Here is a 13,485-nt window from a genome sequence, read left to right as displayed (position 1 = left end):
CAGAATAGAGATAGAGAACTTTAAGGAGAGTCTTGAAATGGCTCAAAAGTATGTTTAAAATGTTGAAATTCATAGTGATTAATTCCTGGTAGAAAGAAGTTAAAAGAGGGAAATGTAAAATGAAGGAAGCTGGGCACATAATTGATTTTTTTTTTTTTTTTTTTTTAAAAAGGAAGAAGTGATCAACTGTACTTGTAGCATGTCAGTGCAAGTCAAGTGATTGACTTCTGTGTATTATTAGGCCTTATTTTAAATCATATTCATGCTCAGGAAGGTATGGTCCCTACTTTGAGTACAACATGGTGCCTTGCACTGTGGCACATTGACCCTCACTATTACAGCCTCTACAATTAATGCTAAGAAGTAACAGCTGAACAACAGCAATGCTGTTAAAGGGTTAGAACTGCTCAGTGCTGTACCTTTCCACGTTTCTTCCCAGAAGCTGTGAAGTCTATTTCTCCTATGCAGTATGGCAGTTCCCTTTTGAAAGCTTCCTCTTTGTCGCTGCTGCAGAGCTTGGTTTCCATTTCCTCCATTGAATTTGTAAGGTGATCACCAGTAGACCAATGCGGTCACTGAGATGACAGAAAACTGGAAAATGAGAAGTTGTTTAAACTGGAGAGGCCACAAAATCCATTAATTTATATCTAGCTGAGTTTTTAGTCAAATATTTTACTCTTTTACTATTAAGTTTATAAGGTTCAGCTAAAATTAGAGGTGTTTGTACCAGATACTGGATGTTATATACAAGAGGAGGCAGATTCCACACCAAAGCTAGGTACCAAAGCTGGTTATAAAAAGGCATGAAGGAGTAAGGTGCTCTCGACTCTCTTTCAGCAGACAGAAAGCTGAGCTGCAAGGTGCAAGATCCTGTAATCTGTCCAAAGTCACACAGGATGTCTCATAGCCCAAAGGTGACCCTAATTCTACAAGAGAGAAAGAGGAGCCTTGGCCACAAACTATTGCAAGCAAGAGTAGAGCTGTGTCAGTGAGTACCTGAGTCACGGTTTCTTGATGTCGTTATGCATCATGTTACTATGACTTATCCAACATGAACACTAAATAACTGAGTGATGACATTGCATTCATCTGAGGATGCTTTAGGAGAGGTTTACTCTCTGTTTGCTGTAGGAATTGGCTATTTACTCATAAGCCAAAGTATTTAAGGCCAGGCTGTACTCCACAAGAACATACAGTTCAAAAAGACAGGTGGTTTTCTCTGTACATGGCTACAGGAATGACGAGTAATCTGCCCAAGAGCAAAGGTCACATAACAAGAGTTGTTCTTCTACATTATATGAGACACTGAAAAGGTCTGCTTGCTTTTCCTACGTTGTGATTTGAAAAATAGATTTCAACTCGTATGCCTTCTTTTGTTTCTTTTCAAAACAAAAGCAATTAAATAGCTCTCTCCCCTCTGCCTTCATCTGCATATTCAAGTGCATATTCAGTCCTTTAAAAAACCCTTGTGATAGTAAGCCAGCAATGGCAATCAACCCTGCATTAACCTTTATTCCCTAGTCTAAGAGATTTGCTGTGGATTTAAAAGCGGGTCAAACTAGCAGGTCTGTGATGGGTCTCTTGGGATGCTCCAGCAGAGGGAGCAAGCCCTCCGGCTCTTCCTCTGCGCTGGGAAGTCTCTCGGGAGCCTGTTTGGGAGTTGCCCTCTTCTCCGATCTGCCTCTGAAAAGGACCCTCTCGTAATTTGTTTCTCCTACAGCTATTCCACACCTCTGCAGCCAGCCCCCAAACTTCTATCAGAGATCAAAGCTTTAAAGACGCTGTTATTCTTCTCCCTGCATGCTAGTCAGTTCTAGAGAGAATTAAGTGTTTATTCTGAACACTAGGATATCAGGCTAGTCCAGTTAGGAGTCTTAGCTAAAAGAACTTCTTTTGAACCATCAATAATGGTAGTCACAGCAAAGCCCACCTTTTTCTTTGAGTCCGTTTTTCCACTGGAGATATGCAGCTTTATCTCCTAAGAGCATAGAAGACAGTATTCTGGGGGGAAAAAAAAAGTTAACAGAGTCATAATAACACATTTTGACTATTCTAAAGTACAGAAATCATTTCCTGGAACTTGCTGGCAGAACAAAGGATTTTTAATTAGAAAAAAGTATTCAGAACTGAATTTCCAGGGTACATTTAGTCACCATTCATCACTGTCATAGATAGTACATGTTTATTTGTATTGACAGACAAGCAACGAACTTGAATAGGTAACAATTTATGAAGTAATGTGATGGATAATTTGGCCTCATAGGTAGGCCCCAAGTGATTAATTTTAAGTCTACTTCTAGATCCTAGCTTGCAAAATTTGATCATGTGGTTATCCATGACTTCTCTTTGGGAATAAAGACACTGAGCTGCTGAGATTTATAAGGAATATTCTTGCATTTGGATAATTATTTTTTTTCCAGAAATAGCACATTATTTGATTTTCAGTTTAGGAATTCTGGTTCTCAATGGTAGTGAACAACACTGAAGGAGACAGAAATAGATAAGATGCAGAAACAGAAGCTTTGATCACGAGCTTTTATAAGACTGGAAAGTAAAGAAGGCAGCTATTAACTGGCACTGCACAGGGCACTACTTTTCTCCATGGTTTTATCAAGCAGGCTCTGAACCATGATATTAGAGACTGAGAGCTTGTTTTGGGGAAGTATTACTTCATCTTTCCGTCCCGTTCTTATACCACTTCTTCAGCGTCCCTGCAGGCCGTCATCTGTGATGGGATACAGAGCTAAATGGAATTTGTTATGATCTTCTACAGCTGTTCTTGCGTTCATATTCCAAGCCAGGAATTCCAGCATCAAGAGCAGAAAAGTGGTGCTGACAGAATGGCAAAACAAGTCCAGAAATTATGCAGGATTCTGAATGTTATCCATGCAAGAATATAGTGTAGCCCTATAAGGATCTGAGAATCTACACTAGATGAGAACCTGGACTGTTATGGAGTGGTATCTCCTAAGTTTCTCCATGCAGCTTTCAGGAGCTTTTACAGACAAAACCAATGAGTAATGCGAAGTAGCTTGCTTTTTCTGTTGTTTTGTTTTTAGTGAGATTTGACACTTGGACATTTTTTCTTGCTTTATTTTCTACCTGTTGCTTGACTTCCAAGGAATAAATACTGTGGCTTTCAGTATGATTGCAGTAATGTATAGGTGCAGATGTTCCATGTCAGTTCAAGGTTCCACCCAGTGGTGCTAACGGAGCAAGGAAATGTTGCTTTGGTATTTAAAGGGGTGGGGAAGAAGATTTAAAAGTCTGCTCTATAGATATGATGCAAGTGGAAAAAAACCAAAACCAGGAGTTCCTTATATTATGAATGTTTCAAAACCACCAGAAAAAAAACGGCTGCATAAGATTTGCAGAGGTGGTTCTTAAGCATAAAGGCTGACCACATTACATGTTTCCTTACCTCCTTCTACAGCTGTCTCAGCTACTGCAGCATAAGCCCTCGCTGTTAGGGGCAGAATCGCTGCACGGAGCCGTTCACATACCGCGCATCGCCTTGCCACTACCCGGCGCTGCAGTGCAGCGTCACCTCACACCCATCGGTCCTCACACCCATCGGTCCGCACCCGCACGCAGACTGTGGTATGTCCCCAGGATTTGAATACAGATTCAGAAGAGGATGTAGTCAGCTCAACAATCTAGAAGGAAATGACAAAGACTTCTGTTCTTAAAAAGCGTGTGGACATCTCGCCCAATGTCCTCTAACAAGCAAAGTAAGCGTGTATTAACAAACTGTGTAATAGAATTACACTTTTCTGGAGTGCCTTTCTCCTGGGTTTAATTCAGTCTCGTTCTGCTTGGTTCCAGCTTTCACGCAAGTCTCTAGTGGTTTCAAGGGCTGTTGCTTTGAGACTTCAGGCTGTACTAGATTGCAAGTGTGTCAGGTCACAGTAATTGGGTCAAATCTTTGTGGTCAAAGTCATGACATTCCACTGCAGTCAGCTTAACTACGGTCAGGTTGCATCACTGTAACATCATAGAGTATTGTTTAATTGCAAGGGCCTGGAATAAGTCTGTGCCTTGGGAAAGAACAGGCAGATAGCCTAAAGAGGAGCATGGTCTAAGCACTTTTTGGATGAGAGGAAAGGTAGGGAGGAAAGCAAAAGAAAGACAAAAGGCTATAACACAGCTGGAGGAAAAAACAGTGGGGGATGACCAGTACTTTGCAACTTTCTCCATTTCCATATACTATTTTCAGTTAAGCTTTGTAGAAGATTCCAACTTTCTTTTAATCCCAGTATCTAGAGATTTTCCCCTCCATTATCTGTGAGAGTGCCATTGTATTAAATTTGATGAAAAGATTACTTAAAGGCAAGCAATCAGAAATACTTAAGGGGTGTGGGGGGGAAGCCACAAAAATCTTGTCTGCCCCAGTGTGTGCATTCATATGTTAAATTTTGTGTACATATGTGTGTGTATATATATATATATCAAGCAATCTTACTTTAGTTCTGGTTCAGACTTAAGTACAGATTTTTCTATCTAGGCTGCTGCTACATATTTAAGTTTGTAGGTCAAACTCTGTCCTAGATGTTCCCATTGACTATAAATACAAACATCTATGGAAAGAATGTACTTCTAATGATTACCAGATTTGAAATATAACCTAGAAAACTATTTCTAACTAGCAAAGCAAGTTAAGACAATTATGAGGAAAAGACAATTGCCAGTTCCACCTACATCTGGAAATGTGAGTCAATGTCATTTACATTAGGGATGGCCTGATTAACTCATTCCAGGTGTCAGCCAGTCTCATGAATCACTATTTCTTTAACCTCATAAACGGGAGCTGTTAGAATTGTACCATTGTACAACCAGTGCTTGTGATGCTGGAGTTTGCAGGTCCTAATGCTGTTTAGTGCATTTTGATTAGTCCTAACTTCTTATTTGGGCTTTCTAGATTTCTGGAATGTAGGAAATTGTCAGGAAGGTATAACTTCAGGGGGACAGTTGTGATGGCTGTAGGGAAACTCCTCAAGGGGAATCTGTGCAGAGATTCTTTCCTGAAGGATTTATCCAGAAAAAGTGATGAGATCAGAACCCCACAGAGAAACATTCTGACCCCTATGTACGGCCCTTTCTGGACCATTCTCCCTCTTGTCTCTGCTTCCTTACCACTCCTCTGCTGCGCCTTCTCTCCCCAGCCTCCTTTTCCCCTAAAACTTCTCTTGCCATTTCCCCCAGCTTTCCACAGGCTCTTTCCAGCTATTGTCACTGTCCTTAGCCCACTGTGAATGTGCAGCTTCCTCCTTGTGCAGTAACAAACGACAGATTCACCTCCAGATGGGTGACAAGAACGTGGGTCTGTTCCATCCTTTCTTTAGATTTTAACCAGGGTTAGGCTGTGTCCAGGGAAGGAAGAGAGGTCAAATTTGAGCCTTTCAAACATATCTTGTGAAAATGGGCCCAGTCAGGGGATGGCTTGACCTCAATTGTTGTCTTCGTGGGTAATGGTTCGATAAAGAGTAGGCGTATGGTAGTCATTAGCTCTCAGGACTTAGCAGTGTAAGAATTCTCCTTCATACTAGTATGCTGATTGGCAGGCTGGGACACACCCTGACTTTTAATCACTATCAGATTCCTCCACCCACTCAAGGAGTACATTTGAATATGTAGGTGAAATGATTAAATATAGTAATACAGTAGGCCCAGTATTGCTGATGTTAAATCAGTCACAAAGGCCCCCCCTTAGCTTCAGTGGCAGATGGAGCAAATCCATTGGTTTATAAACTTTTAAAGGATGCTTTCATGAGGAGCAGAAGACCACCAATTATTGTGCCCTTACTGGTGCAGGGTGAGCTAGCAATCCTAATGAAAAGTGAGCCTTACCCATCGGTCAGAAAAAGAGGGAGCTCAGTGATGATGCAAGTGAATAGTAAGGGGGAAACTGCAACTGAGACAAATACAATGAACTTCACTCGAGCAGGATCAGCTTCCAACACATGTAACGGGATACCATGGGCTAAAGTGCAGCCCTGCTGGAAAGGATCTGAGGGTTACAGGCAGAGCAAACATCAGTGAGCAATGCTGTGCTGCTCTTGCGAGAGACCAGTGCTGTATAAGACAGCATAAACAGGATTGTCTGCATGAAGTAGCTCAGCTGTTCGTCAGAACAGCTTTAGCTGCAATAGTCTGTTTGGGTTTGGGTGCCAGGTTTCAGCGGAATTACAGACCAGCTGGAGAAGGTTTGAGCAGGAGCAACAACAAGAACAGACAGAGACTTTGCACTAAAAGAGAATGAAAGCTTAAGCAAATTAGAATTGTGTAACCAAAAGCAGAGAAGACTGCAGGAAGGGAAAATGAGAATCTAATAGCCTACCAGTGCACAAGGGTGATAGGAAAGATGTGTTCTTTATATTCGTGGCGAGGACAGCAATTAACGGGCTCAAGGGAAGAATGATAACAAGGCTGCCCAGGGATTCAATAGTAGCCACACTTGGAGAAATACTTCCTTAGAAAGAATGAAACCCTTAAACCACTGGTTAGGGAGCAAGTAAAGCCACCAGGCCGCAGTCCTCCATTGTGATGGAGTCTGTATGTTGTGACCCAAAGAACTTGACCTTAACCTGCCTGTTATCACAACCCTAAGAGATGGGTATGTGTCTGCAGCTCTGATCCTCAAGATACCATATGCTTATGTAACTTTACTAATGGAAATGCTCCTACTGACTTCAGTGCAAGTACTCGCTCAAGGAAAATTGCATCAGTGAGTTTACTGGGCCAGTGCCAGCAACAGTGTAATGGAATTATTTGCTTCCAATAGTAGCCACGTTTTCATTCCTGTCTGGAATTAAAACATAATAAATATGAAGAACAAAACAGATGCAGGGCATCAGTATAAAGAAAACCAGAGAAGTGAAGGGCAGAGTAAAGGCTGCAAAATTGATACTCAATTTCCGTGTGTGGTCCAAAGATGAATTGGATGGACTCTAACTGGTGTGTATGTTTAAGTGTGAAGAAATAAAACCAGTATTTTAATCAAGGGTAAATGCAATGGAGAAGGGGAGGTATGAGAAGGCATTAATTAGAATCCAGGAAGGGAAAAATATCTAAATGTGCTGTGGGAATATAAACATATGATGTGAGACAAAAAGAAGTACTTGTTAGGGAAAATAAACTTATACATATCTGTGTGAGAGACTGTGTACGCATCTACGTGCCATTATACCTGTTACCTTGCTTATATTTATGTTGCAGCTGTGGAAAATGTTTGTCAGGAATTAGCACATTCAAATTCTGGTAATGATGCCTGAAACGTTTCTGCATTACAGCCTAATGACAAATCTGCTATGATTGCCAAGGAATTGCTAAATAAAGCATAAAGACCTAGGGATGGTGAAATCCACCAGTAGAAATCATGGCCAGCTGTCCTGCATAGGGCTTTGTCATGTCTGTAGCAAATAAATATTTGAGAATTGCATGAATAGAAAAAGGGAACAAAAGAAATGTGACTGTCATGACAAGTGCAGCTTGAACTGTAGTACACTACGCTTCTCTCGGATCAGACAGGAGGGCTCAGAACAGTCATTAACTGCCAGAGGTGAGAGCTGGAGGGATGCAACGAGTACACAGCAAATAACCTATGGGAAGGTTTCTCCACACTTCAACTAGGACAGAGAGAGAGGATAGTTGAGGCTGACAGCAACCTTGGGAATGTGTTCACTAACTGGAGATTTTATGAGCTTGCAGACACAGGGCCAGACAGGGGCAAACATTAATAGAAACAAGGAACTTGAAGCAAAATCATGCAAAGAAGTGAAGCATAGGAGTGGCCTAGTAAAACAGAAGTTTGGGTTAAATTTCCAGTTGTGTTTATGTGAATTGTGGCCCCACTAGAAGCTTTCAAAAACATCAGTGTTGTCAGTTTACTTTCTAGAACAGCAGTTGTTATAGAATGTTATTTCAAGTAATTCCTCTTTACTGTATCTCTGCATAGTCAATAATCAAAACAGAGGAGGAAAAAAATTTATTTTAAAAACCTGATCAAAACCAGCAAGCTATAAAAAGATGTGTGGGAAGAGAGCCTTGTTACTGATCCAGCATAGACTTTGTTTTAACATTTCTAGGGTATGGCTCTGGAGCCTGATGCCTCCTGTAATTGCCAGGACCCAGGCATGCAAGGCAAATCGAGTATTTGCAGGAGCCTTCCCATTAGTTTCTAGGAGAGGGGATTGTGCTTTGGTTTGGGTAGGGTTAGCACCAAGCCTTTAACAAATGAATGTGCAAAATGCTAATGCAAATATAGGTACTTTGTCTTTTTTGTTTCTGTCTTCATCTGCTTAACACAGTAAAGAACACCAGAGGTTATTTGAATACTGTAATTTTAGTGAGTTTGCAGAAATTTGCATACGGATGTCAGCCAGTGAATTTCACAGAAGTGGATTTATTCTGGGGAGAAAACCTGAGAGGGTGGAGAGGCAATAAAAGGCAAATGTAGACATCAGGGAAGTAAACAATGGAAGGAGCAGATAGAACAGATGAGAGAAAACACAGAGCAACCCTGCTCGATTCAGATAAAGGAATTGGCTGTGCTTACATAGCACATTGTATATGGGGTGTGGGGGGAGGCCAACACTAGCTTCAAATACTCCTGGACCTTCACTGCTCCGTTCCCACAGCATGGCATGCCACTTTGAAGCTGTGCCAACACAACTCTTGTGTGGCCTCCCAGTGAATCAGACTGAGTTCACTTAAAAAGAACTCATTTTTGCCAAGTCATTTTTCAGCAAAATCAGTTCACTAATGTGGTATACAGCATGACACGCAGACTCCTGAAAATAATGTACTGCGAAACCACAGCCATAGTTCATGCTGAAAGAAAATATAAGAACGTGGGAATAGTTCCAATTCAAAACAAGTGCTTCAGGAATGGCAATGTTCAGAGAAGGCAGACAAAACCATACCTGAAAATATTAGTTGAAGCTGGATTGTACATGGACACTGGCAAATGAGTACTACTGATAGCAGAAGTATTAGAAAATAAAAAGGACCAGCCCTTGGGAACTAGAAAGGCTTGAAATAGTCTAGTGCGGTTTTGCTCAGATCAGCTAGTATTTTTCATTCATTAAGATCTTAATAGATCATACTTGTAGAATCTGCAAAAATTCACAAATGTTTCTCTTGATGCCAATAGCTGACTTCACAAAGTTAGCCCCTAGCATTAAGCTAAGTACCAATCTTTACAAATTCTACAAGCTATGCTAAAATAATCTTTACCTCTTTTCACGTTTGTCATGTGTACAATTTTTTTTTTTCAATTTCATGCCTGTAGACATGCATTCTTTTATAGAAAAGAGCAATTTTTACAGGGGGGGGGGGAAAAAACCCTTCCCTGTGTTTCCTTGTGGGACCACTTTCATAATCTATAAAAGCTTGTTCAGTGCTTTAGGCAAATTTTGAAAGCTCAAAGGGGAAGTATATTCAAAACCAATAATCTCTTTTGCATAAACCATATATAAGGTGTACTTTGAGAATTCCAGACCTTAGGAAAATAATTTAGTCTGTTTTCTTAAATATAATGAAACTGCAGAAACAATTTTGAACTTAGTGCATTGTGCAGGAACGGTAGTGGCAAAATTGTTCATCGACTGTTCTAAGCTTTTCCCTGGATAAGAAATGAATCTCTATTTTTCCATTAACTACAAAACTGAAGTTGCATTTGGATGTGGTTGTGAATGTCAGGAAGCCTCAGGCTTAAGCACCTGAGTTCACTGGGCCGTGTTGCACATCTAGAAATCAGATCCATTGAATGCACAATGATGTATTTTTTTAAAATGATTTTTTAGAAATTTGGATCTCTTGCATAAAGCAAGCCCTGCAAACCCTAGATTTTAAATATATGCCTATCACCCACTACAAGGAAGCCCGTCCTTTCTTTTTTTCCTCTGGATAGCATTAATTTTTAACCCACACTTGCAGCAAATCATAGCCAATTTGCTCTTGGGCACTCTTCCTTAGGTTACTTATCAGATGGGTTCTGATCGGATCCAAATGAACGAGGAGATTATAAAAAAACTGCAAGGCACAGAAGAAAGTGTCTGAACGTGGCACATATATGAAAATAGTTGACCTAAGGTTGTTAAGGACTGCTTCAGTGTATAGGAGAAAGAGGGACCTCTCACTTATTCTTATATGTTTGGGATACTCTGGAACATCTCTGCCTGCAGATGGACAAGAGGCACGTACTGGCATAGGATTCCAAGTCTGTCAAGTTCACTGTGTACTAAAATTCCCAGTTGCTTCCCCATATGCATGTGCTTTCCCTAGGTCTATATCAGTTCTGCTGGCAGGTGTACTCATGGCCAGTTATAAGCAGGAGCTAAATCTTCAAACGTGGTGAATTCTGTGCTTGACGAGGTTAACATGCTGTAAGAGAGAAATAGAATAACAGGTGCTTCCCTTCACTTGATGTTTATACACATTCAAAGTGTTGCCCTGATCAGTTGTTTTCCTGCTTGCAACCTCTGCTTTTTATTGAGAGGAAACTTGGAGGTGGAGGAATGAACAAGAATATTTATAGAAATTCCCTGCCATCTCTAAAGTTATGTTCCATAACTGACCAAACTGATTTGTAAATCATAGGTCAATCTTACTCTTCTCAGATGGCTGTAAGGAAGCTATATGCTAGGGTTAGGGTTGGGGTTAGGGGTTAGGGTTAGGAGAGAACAGTGAACACTTGAAAGAGGAAAACAGAGTCACCCAGTGTACGGTTATGTTAGCGTACATTCATGTCCTAAACTAATGGGGCTGGTAGAAGAATCCCATAGAGTAGAAACCTAGAGTGTGGGAGAGTAGAAGTCACGGGTTCACCTCTGTACTTCGCTGTCTCAGAAAGAGCTGTATCGTAGACAACTGCCTGACTGTAGTAGTTCTGCAGTCTGCTAATATCAGGCCAAAACAGTTGCCAAGGTTCAGCTAGACACAAGAGTCTATGAAGATTCAAAGGGTTATTCCTAGTGCAAGCTAAAAGGTTGTCTAAATAGTGGAGAGTGCAATAGTAGAACATTGCTGACGTCTAATTGCAGAACAGGATAAATACAGTAAGTTGGCTACTATTTATGTAAGAAAACCAAAGCACTGAACACAAAAAACACTACAGAAAGCAGTCTATAACCTAGACAAAGCACACCAACAAGTAGTTGGTGAAATTCCTGATACAGAAAATGTGGAAGTTTTACATATACTTCATATTCAAAAGGAAGAAAGAGTAGCAATGCCTGTTTTATATCACTGCTGATTACTCACAGATGATGAAGTGGAAAGAAAATGTGAGGTTTTGATTTCCTCTTGGTTGAATCACAAGCATCTCTTAATACACAGATAGTGATCCTACCTGTTGGCTGTCCTTTGCAACAGGTGTGACCATCCATCTGCAGGGCTGAAGCTGTGTTGAGTGGCTACTGTTACCAGTGCTGTCTGCTGCTGCTCCCTCTTCCTATTTGGGAAGAGGAAGATGTTACCAGATTACTTGGCACCCTATGAAAATAAAAGTAAACGTTGCTGGTGTATAATGACACTGATAGCTTTTCTCTGGGATGAAAATAAGCCCTGTGAAACAGGTGGAGATGCAAATAATAAGCATTTCTCTGCGGCAGCAGTGGAGCATAGTTATCAGAAACAACCAGAAGGAATGGACTTCAGCGGTGAATGTATTTTCTAAATTAATTTTTCAAATTATTGCAATAACTTAGATGTTGAGTAACTGTATCAGTAACTAATCCTTCATTCCCTTTGAGAAGAGTCACATGCTTTCCCCAGCTACAGAAATCTTCAACAAATTTCCCAGAGCACGTGTCTGCAGTCTAAGTGCTCTCTTAATGATTTAGGTTTCCAAACAAACACTGTCCGCTTATCTTCACTGTAACTTCAAATTTTGGTGCACGCCATGTCAGCCTTAAAAGTGAATTTGTTTAAGGGATTTATTCTGTATTTAGAGTACAAATGTTGTATCTCCATGCTTCCTTAGGTAACTTGCCTGTGGGGCTTTCTTGATATATAACAGACCTCATTTGGTATAAATTATTGCAGCTTAGTTGACTGCTGGGAATCAAAGCTACTTTGAAGAAGCCAAAGATATGCCCAAGCTTTTCAACTTTTTCATGATCACAGTAATGTGTTTCTTCAAATATTTTTGTCCTTCACTATCAAAATAAGTGGTATGATTCCTATATGTTTGTACTGGGGCTTTCAGTTTTTTGGCATGTTGATGTATGCCATAAGTATTCAGTGTCCTCAATACAGATTTTGCTATTTTCATAGGCTTTAAATTCACCTTTCTTCTGCAAGCCTGGATTCCTTTGTGCTTTGTTTCTAAAATCTTTAGAAAATGTATCTCTGACATCCCTTTGATTAGAATATAAAATGACATAAAACAGTCAGATATCTAAATTCTATCTATTCAAGAGAACAGCAGATTTTATTTCTCTCATGATGACCTGTATAACTACTGTGGATTGCTTTAAAATTTTCTTTATATGTTCATATGTCACTATTTTTTAACTATCCATGTTTCTGCTAATCCTCATATTTCTATGAATATAATTGTATTAAATTCCATTGCATCACAGTCATAAAAAGTCCTTTATCTTTGATCTTTGTTACAATGGTGACTGTTGCTTTAAGTATGAAAACCTGAATTAAGCGGGACCTTAATCAAGAAATGTTCTCTGAAAGCTGAACCGGATTGGAATGTATGGTTGAAGGCACTGGCTATATCTGTCTGGATTTGTCAGAAAGCACTGGGTGCTGAGACTGTGAAAGTCATAGACCAAGTAGAAGTTCTCCTCTGCTTAGCTTAATCTACAATTAAGGAACAACACTGGGTCTGAGGCTAAACTCTTCATGTACCAGGCCCTGAGTAAGACCATCTCAGTCCCTCCTGCACTATTCTTCTGCAAGTGTCTTCTCTGTTGAAATCCTCTATGTTTTTATCTTTCTAACTACTATTTAAACTGCAGTATTCTGTCAGGCAAACCTTTTTTTGTATGTTCTCCCTTCTGCTCAAAGCAGGATGTGTTTATTATTAACCTGTTTCCTAGACAGTTTCATTACCTTTTCTGGAGAGTTGTAGTAAGGCTTGCTGGCCACTCTGGCCAGTCATCACACCCATGCATCTGTCTCCCTTCCTGGTAGCTTTCCAGCCTTCACGTCAATCTGCTAAGAGGGAAATGATCTTCAGTATGAAGATTCATAACTGATGACTATCTTACAGATCACTGAGATTAAAAGTTTTGTAAGCTGCTGAATGCACCTGCTATGCTGCAAATACATGACGCTGTTTATTCAGCTCTTCCCACTGTCTTGCTCATGCTGCCAGTGTATGTGCAATGACTTATTACTTACATTCCTTTGTCTTATAAGGTGAAACTTTTATCTGAATGTTCTTTGAGTTGAACTGCGTCTTCTAAGATAACATTTGAGTTGCTGCATCCTCAACAGATTCCCATTTCTGCCCCTTTGATTATTAAA

General features: G+C 40.3%; 1 protein-coding gene across 1 annotated transcript in view; it reads right to left on the bottom strand.

Moving 5' to 3' along the window:
• The window catches only part of TRPM5 (transient receptor potential cation channel subfamily M member 5), a 51,898-nt gene extending 38,732 nt beyond the window's left edge, over nt 1-13,166 (bottom strand). The window contains exons 1-4 of the mRNA XM_074842386.1: nt 13,069-13,166; nt 11,351-11,452; nt 1,931-2,001; nt 420-591 (exon numbers count right to left, since the gene is read on the bottom strand). Coding sequence (XP_074698487.1) covers nt 420-536 — 117 coding nt within the window. The 5' untranslated portion in view covers nt 537-591; nt 1,931-2,001; nt 11,351-11,452; nt 13,069-13,166. The remainder of the gene's footprint in view (nt 1-419; nt 592-1,930; nt 2,002-11,350; nt 11,453-13,068) is intronic.
• Nucleotides 13,167-13,485: the final 319 nt, after the last annotated feature.

The sequence above is a fragment of the Strix aluco genome, chromosome 16 (assembly GCF_031877795.1).
Source record: "Strix aluco isolate bStrAlu1 chromosome 16, bStrAlu1.hap1, whole genome shotgun sequence".
Classification (NCBI taxonomy): domain Eukaryota; kingdom Metazoa; phylum Chordata; class Aves; order Strigiformes; family Strigidae; genus Strix; species Strix aluco.
The sequence above is the reverse complement of the archived record's forward strand: the minus strand, read 5'-3'. Positions and strand labels throughout refer to the sequence as shown.